General features: G+C 34.3%; 1 protein-coding gene across 1 annotated transcript in view; it reads left to right on the top strand.

Annotated features, from left to right (window-relative positions):
- LOC111060361 (unconventional myosin-IXa) overlaps window positions 1-20,357 on the top strand; it is a 176,120-nt gene that overhangs the window by 116,245 nt on the left and 39,518 nt on the right. The window contains 9 exon segments of the mRNA XM_039435347.1: window positions 850-931; window positions 1,075-1,211; window positions 2,940-3,034; window positions 5,071-5,196; window positions 6,580-6,874; window positions 8,294-8,440; window positions 12,412-12,606; window positions 16,524-16,612; window positions 17,861-18,028. Coding sequence (XP_039291281.1) covers window positions 850-931; window positions 1,075-1,211; window positions 2,940-3,034; window positions 5,071-5,196; window positions 6,580-6,874; window positions 8,294-8,440; window positions 12,412-12,606; window positions 16,524-16,612; window positions 17,861-18,028 — 1,334 coding nt within the window.

Raw genomic sequence — 20,357 nt, 5'->3', positions numbered from 1 at the left:
CATGTTAGAACGGTCACATGACTCTAGCGAGCAATTCAAAAGGCACCCTTTATGCCCAAATCAGTTATATCGTAGGGAAAAGGTAGCATAAGAAGATATGCCATGGTTTGTAGAATTCATTCGAAGTTTGGAAGTTTTGTATCAAATTATGGTGTTGAGATGACACTGTATCACATTGTGTTGATGCTGTATCATGTGTGGTGATATGCCATGGTGTTGGACCGTTATGTTGCAAATGTGAGTGTTAACTGAAGCCGATAGTCCTAGTAGTTGTTTTTGGTGAAGCTATGTGACGCTGGTAGTCTCTCATACTGTGCCCTTACACTCTTACACTCCCAACAACACACTTATAATAGACAGTAGTCGACAGTAATTACAGTAATCGGCTTGAAATTTGGTACTTGAAGGACATGATATATAACATGGTATATGTTCTAATGCTATCACCATAAATGATACAGTATCACCAAACATTACACATCATCAACACAATATGATACTGTATCATCTCAACTTGATATTGCAAATATATTGCAATACTCGTTATATTGCAAATATCTTCTCTGATTACTGTTGACTACTGTCTATTATCAGTGTGTTGTTGGGAGTGTAAGAGTGGCACAGTATGAGAGACTACCAGTGTCACATAGCTTCACCAAAAACAACTACTAGGACTATCGGCTTCAGTTAGCACTCACATTTGCAACATAACGGTCCAACACCATGGCATCATATCTTCTTATGCTACCTTTTCTCTGTGGTATTATTGAGAAATAATGATGACACTATGGTTGTGCGTTAAATTAGTATCTTTTCAACTAATTCTATGTTTGTTTTCTTTTTCCATAGGCGTCTGAGAGAGGCGACTATTTCATTCCAAGCACACTGTCGTGGTTATCTCACAAGACAGAGGCATGCTAACAGCAACAAGGTAAATAATTTGTCACTATTTCTTCTTCTTCTCCTGTCTTCTTCTTATTCTCCACCGTCTCATACTCTTCTCCTCCCACTTCTATTTCTCTTCAATAATCAATAATTAATAATTCATTAGTGTTGTGTTTTGTTTAATTCCAGATGCAACAGAAGCAAAGCAAGGTGCGAATACAATCAGAATCCTCGACTATGGATCCTGATCAGGATGACCAACACTATGAAACTATGAAAAGACTGAAAGCTCTATCTGCCAATGACAACGAGACTAGAGAAATAAGGTGAGTGAATCCCAACTAGTTCTGTATCAAATGTGCTTCCTATAAACAGGTTTTGTATCGAAAGAGCTCCGTATCAAGTAGTTCTGTATCAGATCAAGCTTCCTATGATTAGTTTTGTATCAAATGAGCTCCGTATCAAGTAGTTCTGTATCAGATCAGCTTCATTATATAATTATTTTTGTATCAAATGAGCTCCGTATCAAATAGTTCTGTATCAAATGAGCTTCCTATGATTCGTTTTGTATCAAATGAGCTCCATATCAAGCAGTTCTGTATCAAATTGGAATGAAATCTTTTTTGGCGAAAAATATAACACTTTACAATCACATATTGAGAAAAGTACAATTTCAACACTTTGAACAATCTTATTGTAAACTCTCATACTGTTTATAGCTCTATTATACTCTCATATTATACAGCTGTGCATTTAGAATATTAAGTTTGTTTTTTGGTCCTGCAAAATTATTTCTTTAATATAAATGAATATTTCCTATTTTAGTGATAATAATGTGAAATATTTCTTCTATGTTTGGTTTTGAAGCATCTGAATTTAAAAATCTACTTTGTGAAAATAATTAAGGACTGAGAATTTTGTGAACAACTACAAGGCTATTTCGGACTATGAAACCTTATCTAAATTTGGGAGAGGAATAGCACAAGGTTACCTTATTTTTCCTCTCCCTATCATTTTTATGATGTACTTATTGTATGAATCAATAAAAAAAGAATTTTTATAACTTTTATTCAATTAGTCAGTTAACAAAAATTAGTTTTGCATAAAATTGATGATAATTATAAATTAAATGTAATTTTTACTATTGTTTTTCAGGCTGACCAACACTATGAAACTATGAAAAGACTGAAAGCTCTATCTGCCAATGACAACGAGACTAGAGAAATAAGGTGAGTGAATCCCAACTAGTTCTGTATCAAATGTGCTTCCTATGAACAGGTTTTGTATCGAAAGAGCTCCGTATCAAGTAGTTCTGTATCAGATCAAGCTTCCTATGATTAGTTTTGTATCAAATGAGCTCCGTATCAAGTAGTTCTGTATCAGATCAGCTTCATTATATAATTATTTTTGTATCAAATGAGCTCCGTATCAATAGTTCTGTATCAAATGAGCTTCCTATGATTCGTTTTGTATCAAATGAGCTCCATATCAAGCAGTTCTGTATCAAATTGGAATGAAATCTTTTTTGGCGAAAAATATAACACTTTACAATCACATATTGAGAAAAGTACAATTTCAACACTTTGAACAATCTTATTGTAACTCTCATACTGTTTATAGCTCTATTATACTCTCATATTATACAGCTGTGCATTTAGAATATTAAGTTGTTTTTTGGTCCTGCAAAATTATTTCTTTAATATAAATTAATATTTCCTATTTTAGTGATAATAATGTGAAATATTTCTTCTATGTTTGGTTTTGAAGCATCTGAATTTAAAAATCTACTTTGTGAAAATAATTAAGGACTGAGAATTTTGTGAACAACTACAAGGCTATTTCGGACTATGAAACCTTATCTAAATTTGGGAGAGGAATAGCACAAGGTTACCTTATTTTTCCTCTCCCTATCATTTTTATGATGTACTTATTGTATGAATCAATAAAAAAGAAATTTTATAACTTTTATTCAATTAGTCAGTTAACAAAAATTAGTTTTGCATAAAATTGATGATAATTATAAATTAAATGTAATTTTTACTATTGTTTTTCAGGCTCGGAGACCCAAATAAAGAAATTTTGGGAGTTGATACGAAGAAAAAGCAACGAAATGTGCCAAAGTCGCTGCCTGACGAATTGTCATTAATCAGTGAGTAGTGTTTCTTATTCATCTGCATGTACAGTACATCTATAGTGAGGTTCACGTTATAATGGCAGTGTTTGACTAGCAATGGTATTGCTATCCCTGTCTATCATTCAACAAAGCGGATAGCACTATCTCTTTCTCGCTTTGCTCAAGGTCTATAAATACAGGTCATGACACTCATGTTCCTTATGGAGCGGCCATTTTATGGAGTCTTTATGGCGGTACATTTGAAAATCCAATCTAATTTAATTTGCTCGTAAAAAAATTATGCATTTTAAAAACAATATTCTAGTTCGAATGATATGTGAATTCAGGTTTTCAATTTTTTAATAATGAAATTTCAATAATAAATGCTTCAATTATTCATTTATTTATTATAAAAAATTGTTCTTATTCTTGTAACTTGAGGATTATGATTCATAAGGCATTGGGAAAGAATATGCGAGGCCAACTTCAAAAAGAGTTTCAAGTTCCCGATCAATTAAATCTAAAAATCAACAATTCAGTTCCTAGTTGGAATCTGAATATTATTATTCTGTCGGAACAATTTATTTTACAATTCAAAGCCAATCAATATCCCTTGAACAATATATCAAAATAACACATCATGTTGTTCAATATATAATGATAACAGCTGATAAATTTGAAAATTGGTGAACTGGAACCCCATAAAATGGCGATTTTGCAATGCATCACGGGATTGTGTCATGACCTGTATTATAGACCTTGGCTTTGCTCTGTTGCCATATAGTCTTTAACAATGTAGAATTATAAAAATAAACAGAACATTTCATTTTAATTACGGAAATTCATTATAAAATAATTGAAAAATTTGATTTATTGCTTAATAAAATATAGCTGATTATTTTAAACAAGAATGAACAGTTAATATTACATCAATAAACCTGTATCAGCTACCGTCTATAGAAGGCATTGACAAGACAGTGAGGATCAGCAACGTTGTTCTCCTATCTTTCTCCACTGCCATTATAACATGGACCTCATTATAGGGATAGCATTTAGTTAAGCCATTAAGCCGTCGGTCCCGGCTACCTAAAAAGCAATCGTTAGGTCATCGTGAGAGGCCCTGAAATTAATCAGTTGCGACCTGAAAACTCTGACGGCAGACCGGAGCCAGTCAGGTCACTCGATATTATTATTATTATCTAGGGATTAAAGTGCATTTAAGGACAAAAGTGTATTGTAATTACAGTGATGAAAGTGCCTTGTATGTACATATGAGGGCAAAAGTTACACGGTTTTTCCAAATAATAATATACAGAAAAGATAGCATACGAAAATATCCCATGGTATAGGTTGTTCATCTTCCAAATTTCTTCTTCAATTACTGTCGACTACTGTCTATTTAGTGTGTTGTTGGGAGTGTAAGAGTGTAAGAAGGGCACAGTATGAGAGACTACCAGCGTCACATAGCTTCACCAAAAACAGCTACTGGGACTATCGGCTTCAGTTAACACTGACGTTTGCAACATGACTGTCCTTTACCATGGCATATCTTTTTATGTTATCTCTTCTCCATACCAACACTTATTATACTTTCTGTATTGTGAAGGTGATTTTGTTATAATCTATACTATAATAAAGGAAAGAACTGGCTTATACATGTACTTTATAGGAAAATTATGTCTGAAGCAAACTGGCTTATACACGTAGGGGATAGGAAATTCACGAATGATGCATCATCACGTGAATATGTACATCGAATTCTCTTTTTTTATTTTTTCAAGTTGAGTCTTTATAGCATAATATATTCATGCCAAATTTCAGATCAATACAACATTTCGTTCTTGAGATAAAGTGAAAATAACAAAATGGTAGCTATAAGGATAACCGCTGAGTTTTTTTGGACACTTGAAATACGACATTTGTAGTCTCCTATCATCCAGGAACAATACCTAAAATGTTTGACACTACTTCTGAAACACTCTGTATATCAAGAAACCTAACATTAATAAAGTATGAAGATGTATAACAAATTGTTTCCTCAAATAAATGAATGATGTTTGATTGTGTTTCAGATAAAGTGGAACGGAAAGGGAGCTGTGACTCATTGGCTTCCCAACGCAGTAATGATTCTCAAAGCAACAGTGCCCCAGTGAGGGACACCCTGTATCGTGCCAAAAAACAGATTCAAGCTTTGATGGGTATGTATCATCCTTATACTTCTGTATCAAAATGAGTTCTCCTTCATATTCAAATCTGAATTTTGCCCAAAAAGAAAACAGATTCAAGCATTGATGGGTATGTATCATCTCTATACTTCTGTATCAAATTGTTATGTATGAAATGAGCTCTTCATATTCAAATCTGAATTTTGCACAAAAAGAAAACTTCAAGCATTGATGGGTATGTATCATCCCTATACTTCTGTATCAAATTTTGATTGACAATCACAAATCATTATTAACTTATATTATGATTGGGAGAAGACAACAGGTCATGTATCAGATGAGTCCATCTTTCTCTTGTGAGACCATTTTTAAAGGACCCATCTACTTAGATAGGCTCGACTCACACTTAGGCGACTCAGGTCGAGAAGAGACTGGACTCTAGTGGAGAGCATGTGTTTCCAAATGGTGACACTCTGACCAGTCGATTCTAGTCTCTGCGACGTCACCATTTGAAAACACATGCTCTCCACTAGAGTCGAGTCTCTTCTCGACCTGAGTAGTGTAAGTGTGAGTTGAGCCTTACAGTACCAGTGATACTTCCTGGAAGTTGTTTCGTTTGTGTTCAAAAACAAAAATATTTTTAATGCCAACTGAATTTTTCACACTTATAAAACATGAGGAAAAAATACAGGACTTTTCCAGTTCCCTATTATTCATAGACTGACTCTTCATGAAAAAAGGGCCATATTATCCAGGACTCAAGTGTTCCAATTGTATTCCATAGGATATCAATTTGTGTAGCAGCTATAAATATTTGTATGAAAGATAACTATAGGGAGATCCACGTTATAATGGCAGTGTTTGATTAGCAATGATATTGCTATCATTGTCTATCATTCAACAAAGCAGATAGCGCTATCTCTCTTGCTTTGCTCTGTTGCCAGATTGTCTTTCAACAATGTAGAATTAATAATCAATTGACAAAATATTTAATCTTTATTATGAAATAATTATTGAAAAATATAATTGACTGAGCAAAGTGAGGTCTAAGATTCAAGTTGACAGTTTGGCATTTCTCTTATGTTTAAATGTTTATATGTTGCTCATTTACAGTGAAACACAGTAATATATTTTCATGAAATTTGACAGGTATGTTCCTTTTTAAATTGCATGTCGACGTATATACAAGGTATTTGGAAATTTTGCATTTCAAGGATAATATGAAAGGAAATTATTCATCATAAATCAGCTGACAAGTGATTACACAGATGTGTGGAGAAGCCAGTCTATTGCTGTATTTCGATAAGGTCTATAGTTTCAATAAGGTACTTGTGGATGAGAATACTGCATGAGGTCCACTTTTCACAGAACTACTAGTGTATATAATGAATTTGTTGTATTTTCTGTGTCAAACAGGAATTGTGAAGAAAGACAGCACCTCACCAGTAAGTCCAGTGGAGGCAGCTGGTCACACATCACATGGTCTCAGTGACATTTTGTCGCACTGTCACAGTGACGCATCCCAGTGCCACAGCGACAGTGAAATGGAGAGCAACTTTGAGTGGATGCGACATTGCACACCAGCGACAGTCATCGAGTACATCACGCCAACCGTGGACCACATCAGTAGCACGTCTACATCGAATTCGCCCACATCGCCTATGACACAGAAACATCCGGCCCGGAGGACCAAATACCATCCCACCGGAGGGCCAGGGAACACTTGCCAAGCATTCCTACCACTGTCATCAACTATATTACACCTACCATCGATCATATAAGGTAAATATTACCAAAGAGGAAAGATAGCATAAGAAGGAAATCCTATTGTATAGGGCTTTTAGAGCTTTTATTATTTAGACATTGTTGCTAGCAAGCTGAATAAAGGAGTCTTCTTAATTAGAAAACTGAGGTCATATGTCAGTTTGGATGTTTTAAAGGTGATTTATTATGCTCACATGAATTCTCATTTGTCATATGACACCATACTTTGGGGTTCCAGAGCTTACAGTGGTAGACTTTTTATAATACAGAGAAAGGCTATCAGACTGATTTGTGGGCTTTCTAAGCAAGCACAGTGTGATGAGCATTTCAAGCTTCTGGGAATATTGACTCTACCTTCAATATTTGTTCAACAGAGCCTTATTTATGTCAAGGAGAATTTGGAGAAGTTCATAGCCATAACACTAGAAATAGGGGTAAATTGACTACTTATCGGTATACCTATTCTAGTTCACAAACAAACATTTCTATTTTTATCAATAAAATTGTTTGATTCACTTCCTGAAGATCTTAGAAATATGGAGAATGGAACGTTTAAAAATCATATGAAACGTTTGATTTTAGATTCCCAATTATCAGGCTTCAGATACAATTTGAACAAAAAATTTTGAAAGGAAAAGATTGAGCATGAAAATCTCTACAATTAATGTTCAGTAATATTTTCACCTAAAATTGAAAATAAGCTCGAAATTCGAGAAAATGTTATTATCCAATTGCAAACTGTTGGCAACTGTTGATTCTATTAAATCATTCACTATGAAGAGATAGCAGACCTCGTAGCCTATGTCTCCAGCGTTATTGTCCTGTCACCAGCTGGCTCAGATCTTTGTTTATAAGTAGACTTGAGATGCGCGTGAACACTAGCGTCAGGTGATCAATTTTCATAACGGCAAGGAAAGTTGTGTGAGTGTACCACACCAGATTTTTTGTATTTTGTATCATTGTATGTATTTGACTATTGTAATGTATCTGAAGACCTCAGATATTGCTACAATAAATATTCTATTCCAGTGTTAACTCAAGCTATGTGACACTGGTAACATAGAGAAAAGAGAAAATAGCATAAGAAGATATGCCATGGTTAGGTTAGGTTATGGTTAGGTTGGGTTAGGTTAAGTTAGGTTAGGTTGGGTTAGGTTAGGTTAGGTTAGGGCGTTTATGTTGCAAATTTCATTGTCAACTCAATCCAATTCTCCTAGGAAACAGTGCCTCTACCATGGGATATCTTCTTATGCTATGGTTTCTATATTGAAATATTATGTTACACATGGTTAGACACTTGAATGACATTGTTCTAGAACTGTGAAGTGTGACCAGTCAGATTTATTCATGGATCTAATGATTTCAGTTCCTCATCCAATTCACCCACATCCCCTATGGGTCCCGCACGTCGCTGCGAATCGCACGAGCCGACGGCACCGCGACGGACTGCAAGACGTGTCTTAGTGCAGGCAGATAGTGACGTCACTCAGCTAAAGCATAGCTCTAACCAAGCGTAAATATAGCATCAGAATTTTGCCTAGTCCACAATTTAACAAGTTTTCAAGTTGTGGATAATGCTGTAGATATAATACTGTTACTTCCAGGATAAGTTATTGGTCAAATACTCTACCTTTTGACGTACAACTGAATTTCAGCCCCTCATGAGGGGGTGACTTAGGGTTTGTAACTCGAATATTTTAAAATATGTAAACACCCATTTTGTGGTACATCATTTTGAAGGCCTTCTCAAATTGAGAAAGATGACATCAATAAAAATGTTCTATGATATTTTTATCCAAAATGGCGGCTGATTGAAGCTGTAGTTTTTAAAGAAACGAGGGGTTGTAACTCAAATATTTTGATTGTAAACATCCCTTGTGTGATATATTATTTTAAAGGCCTTCTCAAAACTAGAAAGATGACATCAATAAAAATGTTCTATGATACTTTTATCCAAAATCGCGGTTGATTAAAATTTATCAATTATTTCTTTAAAACCTCAAACTTCAATCAGCCGCCATTTTGGATATAAGTATCATAGAACATTTGTGTTTATGTCAACTTTCTAGTTTTGAGAAGGCCTTTAATATGATGTACCACTCAATGAACATTTAAAATATTCGAGCCCTCAACCCCTAAGTCACCCCCTTATGAGGGGTGAAATTCAGTTGTACGTCAAAAGGTAGAGTATTCGACCAATAACTTATCCTGAGAATTACAGTATTATATCTACAACAGTCTCCATTTTTTATTGAAGGGTTCCCATACATATGACCTACTCTAAGAAGTACTGTTTTAAGACTCTAACTGAAACATGGTCAGAACTGACCTAAACCGAAACATCCGGTCTCACAGACCGGGTCTTGCTTAAAGTGTTATATTTGATATATTTTCTACTAAATATGAATTTTAATATTTTTCATTGGTAAGTTTCAATTATAGTAAAGTATAATATAGATTTCGGTTGCAAATTAAGTGATGGAAGAATATAAAAAAAAAAATGGAAATATTGATATGTAAGGTAATAAATGTATAATGTTGGATGTAAGAACACACACAATACAAAAATTCGAGTAAGATATACTATCAGCTACTACTCAGAACAATAACCATGGAGAAATAATTTTTCCTACAGTTACGTTGAAAAGTGGCCATTGCTGCACTGATTACAGAACGCAAAGAATCACTTTTCCGCTCTAGTGCGGGAAAAATTTTTCTGCACTCCAGATTTGCAACATGGCAACACAAAATACTTAGTAGGTTATATGGAGCAACAGTGCAGCAAAATGAAAATGAAGTTGGTAACAGTGACTGCTGTGGCTGCTATAGTGAGCAGAGGTGCAACCAAGCACAACGCGCTAATTATTATTCATTATATATTATAACCAAGGACAACGAGGACTTTAGGATTTTAGGATTAAGGTTTTTATCAATAATAAAATTACACAGAAAAACATTTGATGCATTTCAGGCAATTTTACCCATAATTACCCACTTTTCATATTCAATGGTAACTGTAGGAAAAACTTGATGTGAAATACGTGCGCAAAGTTCCTCTGCTGCACTCAACAAACCATTCCGCCCTCGCCTACGGCTCGGGCGTAAACGTTTCTTTCGGTGCAGCAAACTGTCACTTTGCGCACTAGTTGCACAAATACTATATCAATATAGGCTTTATAGCAAAACTAAAAGGTAATCATTGAAAATAATAATGTTTTTCATTGTTACCAAGAAACTTGTTTGAGCAAACGTTTTCAGCCTCCAGTTATTTTATTAGCAAGAAAAGTTCATAAATAACTACAGTGGTTGGAATCATCTATTTTGTCAAGTGAATGTTTATTTTGTGACACTTCATTGTGAAGCATCCTATTGATACAAGTTCCAAAGCCTGGAGCTTGTATGGTTGATAACTCATCCATTGACATCAATTTTCCGTTTTCTGAATTACAAAAATTAGTTTTCCTACAGTTACGTTGAAAAGTGGCCATTGCTGCACTGATTACAGAACGCAAAGAATCACTTTTCTGCTCTAGTGCGGGAAAAATTTTTCTGCACTCCAGATTTGCAACATGGCAACGCAAAATACTTAGTAGGTTATATGGAGCAACAGTGCAGCAAAATCAAAATGAAGTTGGTAACAGTGACTGCTGTGGCTGCTATAGTGAGCAGAGGTGCAACCAAGCACAACGCGCTAATTATTAGTATTATATATTATAACCAAGGACAACGAGGACTTTAGGATTTTAGGATTAAGGTTTTTATCAATAATAAAATTACACAGAAAAACATTTGATGCATTTCAGGCAATTTTACCCATAATTACCCACTTTTCATATTCAATGGTAACTGTAGGAAAAACTTAATGTGAAATACGTGCGCAAAGTTCCTCTGCTGCACTCAACAAACCATTCCGCCCTCGCCTACGGCTCGGGCGTAAAAACGTTTCTTTCGGTGCAGCAAACTGTCACTTTGCGCACTAGTAGCACAAATAACTATTTCCAAATAAAACATTTCAATAAAATACCGAAATAATGAAGAGAAAAACATTAGAAAAAAATTGAATGCTCAAAATATCTGTTAGTTGAAACATCCGGTATTCTAGACCGGTAAAAAATGAACGTTATCCGAAAGATTCGGTAGCTAAGACCGGTACGTTTTCAATAGATTGATCTTTACTTGATAACCGTGAGTTGGGGACTGACGAGCATTGTTGGAGAATGTTGAGGAATAGTGGGGGAGAAGGCATTACAGCGGGCAGCAATTTTTGATTCACAATTCTGCCACTATAGAAATAGTTATTTGTGCAACAAGTGCGCAAAGTGACAGTTTGCTGCACCAAAAGAAATGTTTACGCCCGAGCCGTAGGCGAGGGCAGAATGGCTTCTTGAGTGCAGCAGAGGAACTTTGCGAACATATTTCACATTAAATTTTTCCTACAGTAAAAATTACCATTGAATATGAAAAGTGGGTATTATGGATAAAATGATGGCTGAAATCCATCAATGTTTGTGTGTGTGATGCTGTTATTAATAACAACCTTAATTCATTTAAAAATTAATAATCCAATTGAAGTTGAAAATTCTCAGCCAAGTTCTCATTTTTATTCATTCAAGAATCAGAAAAAATACAGATAAAACAAAAAATTCGCATTCAAAATACACGCCAACAGCTGGTTGGGATGTCTGCAAGATGGCTGAACCGACAAGCGCGCGACCTAGCGGGAAGAATCGTACTTAACTTCGTTTCATCCAGCTAAAAACAGTATTCAGATATTTAGACTTATGGTTAAATAGAATTACCGAAAAATACTATAAGTAAACTAAAAATATTTATAAAATAACATAGACAACAGAAAATATTTCATTGTATTGTAATATTTTATTCTAATGTTATTTTATCAATTTTATTGACATGGATTTCGAACGGTAATTATTTAACCTGAAAATTCGAATTCCATAATGTGTGTTTGCTACATTTCTCATTCCTTGGAGTTGAAATAATTATTACTGTCAATAGAAAATAAACATTATTTATTATTAAATGATGAGAAGTTATTATTAATTTAATTATGATTTAGATAAACATTATTCTTGTTTTGGATTTCTAGATTGGGACTTTCATTTTATCATAAATGTAGGGTAGCCATTGAAATGATTCTTATCTAAATCTAACCGCAGTCATTGTTACCAACTTAATTTTTGTTTTCGTGCACTAATCCTCCATATAACCCACCAACTATTTTGTGTTGCCATGTTGCAAAACTGGAGTGCAGAAAAAAATTTTCCCGCACTAGAGCGGAAAAGTGATTCTTTGCGTTCTGTAATCAGTGCAGGAATGGCCACTTTTCAAGGTAACTGTAGGAAAAAATCATTTTGCCTCTGGTCTCACAGACCGGTGTTTCGGTTGAAGTGTTAAACAACCTTAGCAACTGGTTTATTTCAGATCTTTCAGTATTACATTATTATTCTATAAATTTGTTTGCAGACCTAGCAGCCAGGACTTGAAACGCCGCAACAGTGACCCTCAACCGCAGCAGCAGTCTCAACCGCAGGCCGCAACTGCGGCAGCCAATAAACGCGCATCGCAGCCGCAGGCACAGCAGCCGCAATCTCCACTATCGCCGCTAGATGTCGACCGCAAGAGCATCACTCTGGTCACCATAGCCGGACACCAATTTCGGTAAATATTTCTCTCTCTCTATCTCTCTCTCTCTCTCCTCCTCCTCTTCCTCTCTGTTTCATCTAGTTTACTTTTACCACAGAGAAAAGATAGCATAAGAAAATATCCCATGGATTGTAGAATTCATCCAAAGTTTTGAAGTTTTGTATCAAATTATGGTGTTGTGTATCAAGTTGAGATGATACTGTATCATTTTTGGTGATATGCCATGGTTAAGGACCATTATGTTTCAAACGTCAGTATTAACTGATAGTCCTAGTAGTTGTTTTTGGTTTACCATTTGATATCTTCTTGTGTTATCTTTCCCCTGTGCTTTTTTACAAATACAATACTGAGCAATTAAAGTATGGAATAGAATTACAGTAACTAAAACTTTGCTCTGAAGAAATAGGAAATTCTTTGCCTAATAAAGGCATATAATCAATCAATTAATCTCTTATGGTAGAGAGTTAGTGGGAAGGATATTTCGAATATTCTTTCCGAAGAATGGACATTGATATGTCTAAAGCTCCGCCAATTTATGTAGATGCATAACAATGTATAATTATCTATAGTTATTCCAAATTGCTTTATTCATATCATATACAGTTCAATAATTATTTTCTTAGTTGACCGAGCGAAGTGAGGTCTAAGATTCAAGTCGACGGTTTGGCATTTCTCTTAATGTTTAAATGTTTATAAGTTGCGCATTTACGGCGAAACGCGGTAATAGATTTTCATGAAATTTGACAGATATGTTCCTTTTTTAATTGCGCGTCGACGTATATACAAGGTTTTTGGAAACTTTGCATTTCAAGAATAATATAAAAGGAAAAAGGAGCCTCCTTCATACGCCAATATTAGAATAAAAATCAGACTATAGAATTATTCATCATAAATCAGCTGACAAGTGATTACACAGATGTGCGGAGAAGCCAGTCTATTGTTGTATTTCCATAAGGTCTATAGTTTCTATCTGGTACTTGTGGATGAGAATACTGCGTGAGGTCTACTGTTCACAGAACTACTAGTTAATATTCTTTCCAAAGAATGGACATTGATATGTCCAAAGCTCCGCCAATTTATGTAGATGCATATCTACCAATATTATCTATAGTTATCCTAAATTGCTTTATTCATATCATATACAGTTCAATAATTATTTTCTCAGTCTATATTATGTAAATTCATCTATAATTCTGCTGTCTCAGCTGATTGTTAAGGTGCGTACAGACTGTCGCTCTGCTCCGCAACCGAACGTCACTCCAGCAGAGCGATTGATGATCGACCGGCGAGCAACAGTGGTTCGACCGGGGAACAGCCCGGGGGAAGATCTAACATCTTCTGTAACGTTCATGATGGGTGCGTGGGCGGAGCGACTGTGGTTCGATGGTGGTACGAGGGCGGTACGAGGGAGGAGCGTGCTCGGTGCGGGTTGGAAGCGCGAATATGTGTACGCAGCTTAAGAAGTGATGGTCCTGGCTATCTTGGAGACTCCCTCGCACTCCTCGCTGACATCCAACCCAATCGTGGCACTTTATTGAGATCCACATTATAATGGCAGTGTACGATTGACAATACTGTTGCTGTCCTTTTCTATCATACAACAAAACAGATAGCATTATCTCTCTCTCGCTTTGCAATGTTGTCTGTTTGCCAGAATATTTTATATTTACTTTTAACAGTGACTGTACAAAACTGAACAAACCATACTCTCAGCCGCCATATTTTTTCTTCATTCTATCAAAGTACTTGAGTACACAAGTCGTATAATTGATTTTAAATGTATTTTTGAAACAATGAAATAATTTTTAAACATTACCTAATGAGAAACACAAATTAAACTACCTGAAATGACATTTTAAAAGGTTGATAACTAACCATCCTATACTTCATCTATGCTTAAGTTAGCCTACCCATATAGGTTAGACCTACTCGTACTGGTATAAATAATATTGAAAAGTTATTTCAGAATAAATTTATTGAAATTACTTATTTTTAAATAGGATTACTATTTTTCTATTATTTTTAAAGGAAATTGGAATAGAATATCTACCAAATAACTAAATTTCTGTTGTTTTCAAATTCAGATTGGTGTATCACAGCTTTTTAAATTAGCCGCCATTTCAGGTTTGTATAAAAATAAAAATCTGATCTCAGTCATGAAAGCATATCTTTGAATCAAATTATGAAAAAATGTATTTTCTTGATCAATTTGACATTAAATTGATTATTTTATCAAGGAAATGATAATTATTATTAGATTAAATTTAATGGGATGAATTGAGTAACAGCTGTGTACAGTCAGTGGCAAAATGGAGAGACTTGGCAACGTTTTTCTCCTATCTTGGCATTGACTGCCATTATAACGTGGACCTCACTATAGGACCTAACTATAGGTCGTCTCACCATCTCACACTCCAACTACTGTACCACTTCATCAAACTACTATTTTCAACTCACCTTTCTTTCTTCACATGCGCCTGCCGAGCCTTCAACTCCCTGCCCTACCACCGCCTCATCCAATCCAATTCATTGGCATGCTTCAAGAGTAATCTGTTCAAATACTTTCACCCCACTTGGATGTAATGAGCTGGTTTTCGTGCGTCATATGGAGGCCGAAAATGATTGTTTTCTGACCAGGCCGGTAAAAGTTTTACGGCCCTAGGGCTGTAAAATAACCTTGAAGTCAGCTGATTCTGATTTGATGTGAACGTGTTTACAAAATGGTTTATGAAACGGGATCAGTTTATGCTTCTAGAATTGAATAAGTATTCTGCAATAAGATACTATCATTTTATTTGGATGAATAAAATACAGATAAGATATATATTATAAACTATTCAAATTTGATTTTCAGAGTAAGATAGAACTTCTAACCTAAACTTCCGAAGTCAACGACAACAAGCATTGTTGACGTTGACATTCAGATTGGCCAAATTTGAAGTGTGCTAAAACAGCTGATCAAAAAACTATTTATTATTTGTGTTTATTATTCAAGAATCAAAACATTTATAATAATATCTAATAGTCATTTGGAAGAATAAAAAGTATAAACTCTACCTCTTACATAATTGAACATAATCTTTTAGGTTATTTAGACAAATCAGAATAAAAAATAAAAATACTTGGACAATTTCCTGATATTCAGATTACCTCAGATTTGCTAGAGACCTTCCTGTTTTGCTTTCGGAAGTGCCTAATAAACAATTATTTTCATATTTAAATCGTTTTTCTCTGTGGCGAAAAATAACGTTCTCACCATGGGCAAAAATGTTTTTCCGGCTCTCAATCTTTTCTTTGAAAACCGATTTCGAGCCGGAAAAGTCTCATTTTCGGCCCTAGGTGCGAAATATACTATTACTGGATGGTGACTGAGCAGCTATTGTCCTGTTTGTTCCCATTCATTTCATTTCTGTGCGTTCCATTCATTATAATTCACTTTCACAATATTTTGATTATTTATTGATATTTTTATTTCTATTCATTTATTTTATTTGTTATATTTTCTTAAATCTTTATTTCATCAATCTCATTTAATTACTAGTTTGGCCGAGGTGCTGTCGGTCTAGAATAGCAGGCCTAGCGTCCCAACAACCCAAGGTGCTAGAGTGGTTCAACCCCACCGAAAATCCGGGTTCCTTTATATCCATAATCATCTATATTGTACATGCTCACCCCTCACCTAGCCTTTATATCCTGCCACTTCCCTCTAAATTATGCAGATTTAATTCATTCATATCACCCATCATTTTAATTTTCAGCATGCATTTTAAATATATTATTATGTATTATTATTGTAATTAATTTTTATCGTAGAAATGTTATTATTTTGTTTATTATGACCAGTGTTTGCCATAGGTCTTGTCAGACCTGGACAATGTGAGATGTATTAAATGAATATTGAATATAATTTATTGTGTGTTAATTTATTGCAGGAAAGTGGCTCGATTCGCAAAGGACGATAAATGTCAATACTGTTCTAAAGCTATGGATGCATTGCTAGCAGAAGGTCATAAGTGTACAGGTCAGCAATATTTATTTATTTTTTTAATTTTAGTTTCTAAATTAAAGTATATCTAATTCTTCAAAGTTAATCATTATTTGACAATTTTAACTGATTAGTAAGTGTTATTTTGTTATCCTATAATATTAAGCAAGCAATTTCTGTATATCTGTTTATATTTGGTTATTCATGTTCAACGGATCTCGAAAACGGCTCTAACGATTTTCACGAAATTTGGAACATAGTAGGTTTACGATATAAAAATTCGATTGCACTAGGTCTCATCCCTGGGAAAACTCGCTGAACGACATGAAAAGGATAACAATTATTCATCCTTGGAAAAACAGATGATAATTTCGTCGTCTGTCGAAACAGAAGATGCGTGTGTGGGAGAGAAACAGAATTATTTCCAGCTGTGTAATCAATCAGCGAGAAATATTATAATAGAAATTTCAATCGACTTGATCAAAATAATATGATTTGTTGACATGTCAATCATTCTAAACTAGAGTATATCATAATTTTCAAAGTTAATCATTATTTGACAATTTTAACTGATTAGTAAGTGTTATTTTGTTATTCAATCTAGTTTGTAATCCAAAATCTAAATTCGAACTTTTCTGTTTTTATTGTTTGGACTGAAAATTGGACCTGAATTCAAGTGTATGAAACATAACATACTTTTTGGACTATTTATAGTGTATAAATCAAAATTCGGGGAAGAAAGAGTTTTGGGCTGTGCCTGTTAGTCCTTCCCCAATCATTTAAAAGAATATTATATTTTGTGTATCAATAAATAAATATAAATTATGCTTTTATGCTTCTATGTTTTTGTACTCCAGAGCAAAACTCTGTGCCCCAACATCTATAGTGAGGTCCACGTTATAATGGCAATGTTTGATTAGCAATGGTATTGCTATCCTTGTCTATCATTCAACAAAGCGAACAGCCCTATCTCTCTCTCGCTTTGCTCTGTTGCCAGATCGGCTTTTAACAATGTAGAATTAATTATTGATTCACAATATATTTTATCTTAATTATGAAAATTCATTATGAAATCATTGAAAATATAATTGATTATTTTAAACGAGAATGGACAGTTAATATTACATCAATAGACCAGTATCAGCTACCGTCTATAGAAGGCATTGACAAGACAGAGGATCGGCAACGTTGTTCTCCTATCTTTCTGCACTGCCATTATAACATGGACCCTACACTAGTGATGATCTCTCATTGATTTTAAATATTTTTATCTGTAATTTTCAGACTGCAAACAGCTGTTCCACGTGAAATGTATTCAAAATGGCGGCGTAGTACAGCTTCCGTGTCGCGGCAGTGCTGCTTCAGTGACGTCTTCAGTGACGTCATCAGTGGCACGTCGCAAACAACTGCGCAAACGCAGTGCAACTTCAAGTGCACGCACCCTGCATTCAGGTATCAACTGCATTAACTGTTAACTGATTAATTATATTTAAACTATTTATCAACAACTGTTAACTTTGCATTCAGGTATCTACTGTATTAACTGTTAACTGATTAACTAGTTAACATGATAGAATATTCTATACTATTAAACTTCTGTTTATATGTTTGGATGTTTAGATTTTTTATATGTTTGTATTTCACCGGATCTCGAAAACGGCTCTAACGATTCTCACGAAATCCATAACATAGTAGGTTTATAATATAAAGATTCGATTGCACTTGGTCTCATCCCTGGGAAAACTGGCTGAAGGACATTAGAAGGATAATTACTAGTAGTTCTGCGAACAGTAGACCTCGCTCATGAATACAACTTTCAATTTAATGAGAAGGGCCATTACAATAAGTACAGAATATTGTGAAGATTTAGTCATGTCATCTATTATTTTCTCCATTGAAAGTGCTAGAGACACTGTTTGAAGGGACACTGGACTTACCAAGGAGGTACCTTCATATCAAGTACATACAAATTTTACTTTTTAAATGAAAAAGACTAAGAAATCGTCAAAAAACCACAGATTCATTGATACTTAGAAAGACCGGTTTCGGTCTGTATCAGAGTTTATCAGAGATTGACAATGGTGTAATCACCGAAACCGGTTTTTCTAAGTATCAATAAATATGTGGTTTTTTGACAATTTCTTAGTCTTTTTCATTCAATATGAATAATTACCACAATATCAACTTGAGAAGACACTACACTAAAAGAAAAACAAAATTAACCTTTACACCTTCACTCGCAAAAAAGCCGGGTTATTTTCAATCCTGATTAATTCCACTAGATCCATCTTTTTGAAATGGTCTTCTCTGATTTGGTTCACGCGAAGTTAATCAGGATTAAAATTTTACCGGCTTTTGTGCAACTGGGTCTTTGTGAGGGAAATTTTTGCATGCCTCTGGGATTTAATCTCAATTTACTGTGATTAGATAGAACATTTCTGTATGAATATTATTATAATTTCTTCTTTCGTAATAAATTGTTTAATATGCTTTTGTACTCCAGAGCGAAGCTCGGTCCCCGATATTCAAATGTATTAACTGTTAACTGATCAACTAGTTAACATGATAGAATATTAACTACTCACTTGATAAAAAATTAACAAAGTTTTGTAAACTATTAACAATCAACTATTAACCATATAATAAACTGTTAACTTTATCAACTACTAACCAATTAACTTGATAGAATATTAACTATTTACAAAATTATGTTAACTTTTAAATATACAGTGTGTTTTGAAAAAAGTTGCTCATAAGTAAGGGTTTGATTTCTCACATCAAAAGAAGAAAAAAGTTCTAATTAACATAGGTCCGAAAATGCTTGGTTACCAAGTTATACAGGGTGAAATATTTCGTCTGAATTTTAGTTCCACTGCCGAAACGAAGCCCTACGGGTATTGTTGGCTGTTAATTAAGATGTGCTATAAAGCGTCCTCCATGTAAAATGAACTGGAAAATTGAATAAAACCGTTTCCAGACCTGTAGCTACAGTAATTATTAATATATATGACGAAATACGCGAAACTTGGTCCCGAAAAACAATTTCCTTCAAGGTTTGAAGCAAATACAAATACAAATTGTTTTATTCTGATTCAAAAATCAAATACATACATACAAAATTTCAAATACATCAAACATCAAAATGGAAATAAAATACAAAGTGCACTGAAGAAATTGTATAAAATATAATTTATGTAATAAGGCTTTCTACGTGTATGATGTATTATGAAAAAAAAACAAAGCTTTTTTGAAACAGAATATTTCTAGCTTGCTGTAAGCATAAAATGCTTAACGCGTGCAAGCAGGAGTGCTTATACTATAATTGAATAAAATCAGAAAGAAGAAAAAAAAATTTTTTTGGGCAAGAAAAAAATGAAAACACACACTCACACATTCACTCACCTCTCATACATTTCCAGTTTGGGCTTAATTACTTTTTGATATGATTTTCAACAACTATAATAATTATTATGTCGAAAACTAAGAAAGAATAAAAAACATGTGTTCTAAACAATCAGGCAAGATATTTCTAAGCCATTTAAGAATGTAATATTTGAACATTTTCCTATTATCAATTCTCTTTGCCTCAAAAGGTAAATTATTGAAAAATTTCGGACCTAGAAATACAAACGATTTCTGGAAACAAGTGGTATATGACCTGGGAAGCCTTAGCAGATCAGAAGTGACTCTCCTAGTTTGATAATTTGTTCTCTCCCTGAAAAGTGCCTGACCACTGTTTCCAGACATTACAAAGAATAGGTATAAAACTTTGAAAACATAT

The sequence above is a fragment of the Nilaparvata lugens genome, chromosome 9 (genome assembly GCF_014356525.2).
Source record: "Nilaparvata lugens isolate BPH chromosome 9, ASM1435652v1, whole genome shotgun sequence".
Classification (NCBI taxonomy): domain Eukaryota; kingdom Metazoa; phylum Arthropoda; class Insecta; order Hemiptera; family Delphacidae; genus Nilaparvata; species Nilaparvata lugens.
Note: the sequence above shows the minus strand (reverse complement) of the source record. Positions and strands in the feature narration are given on the sequence as shown.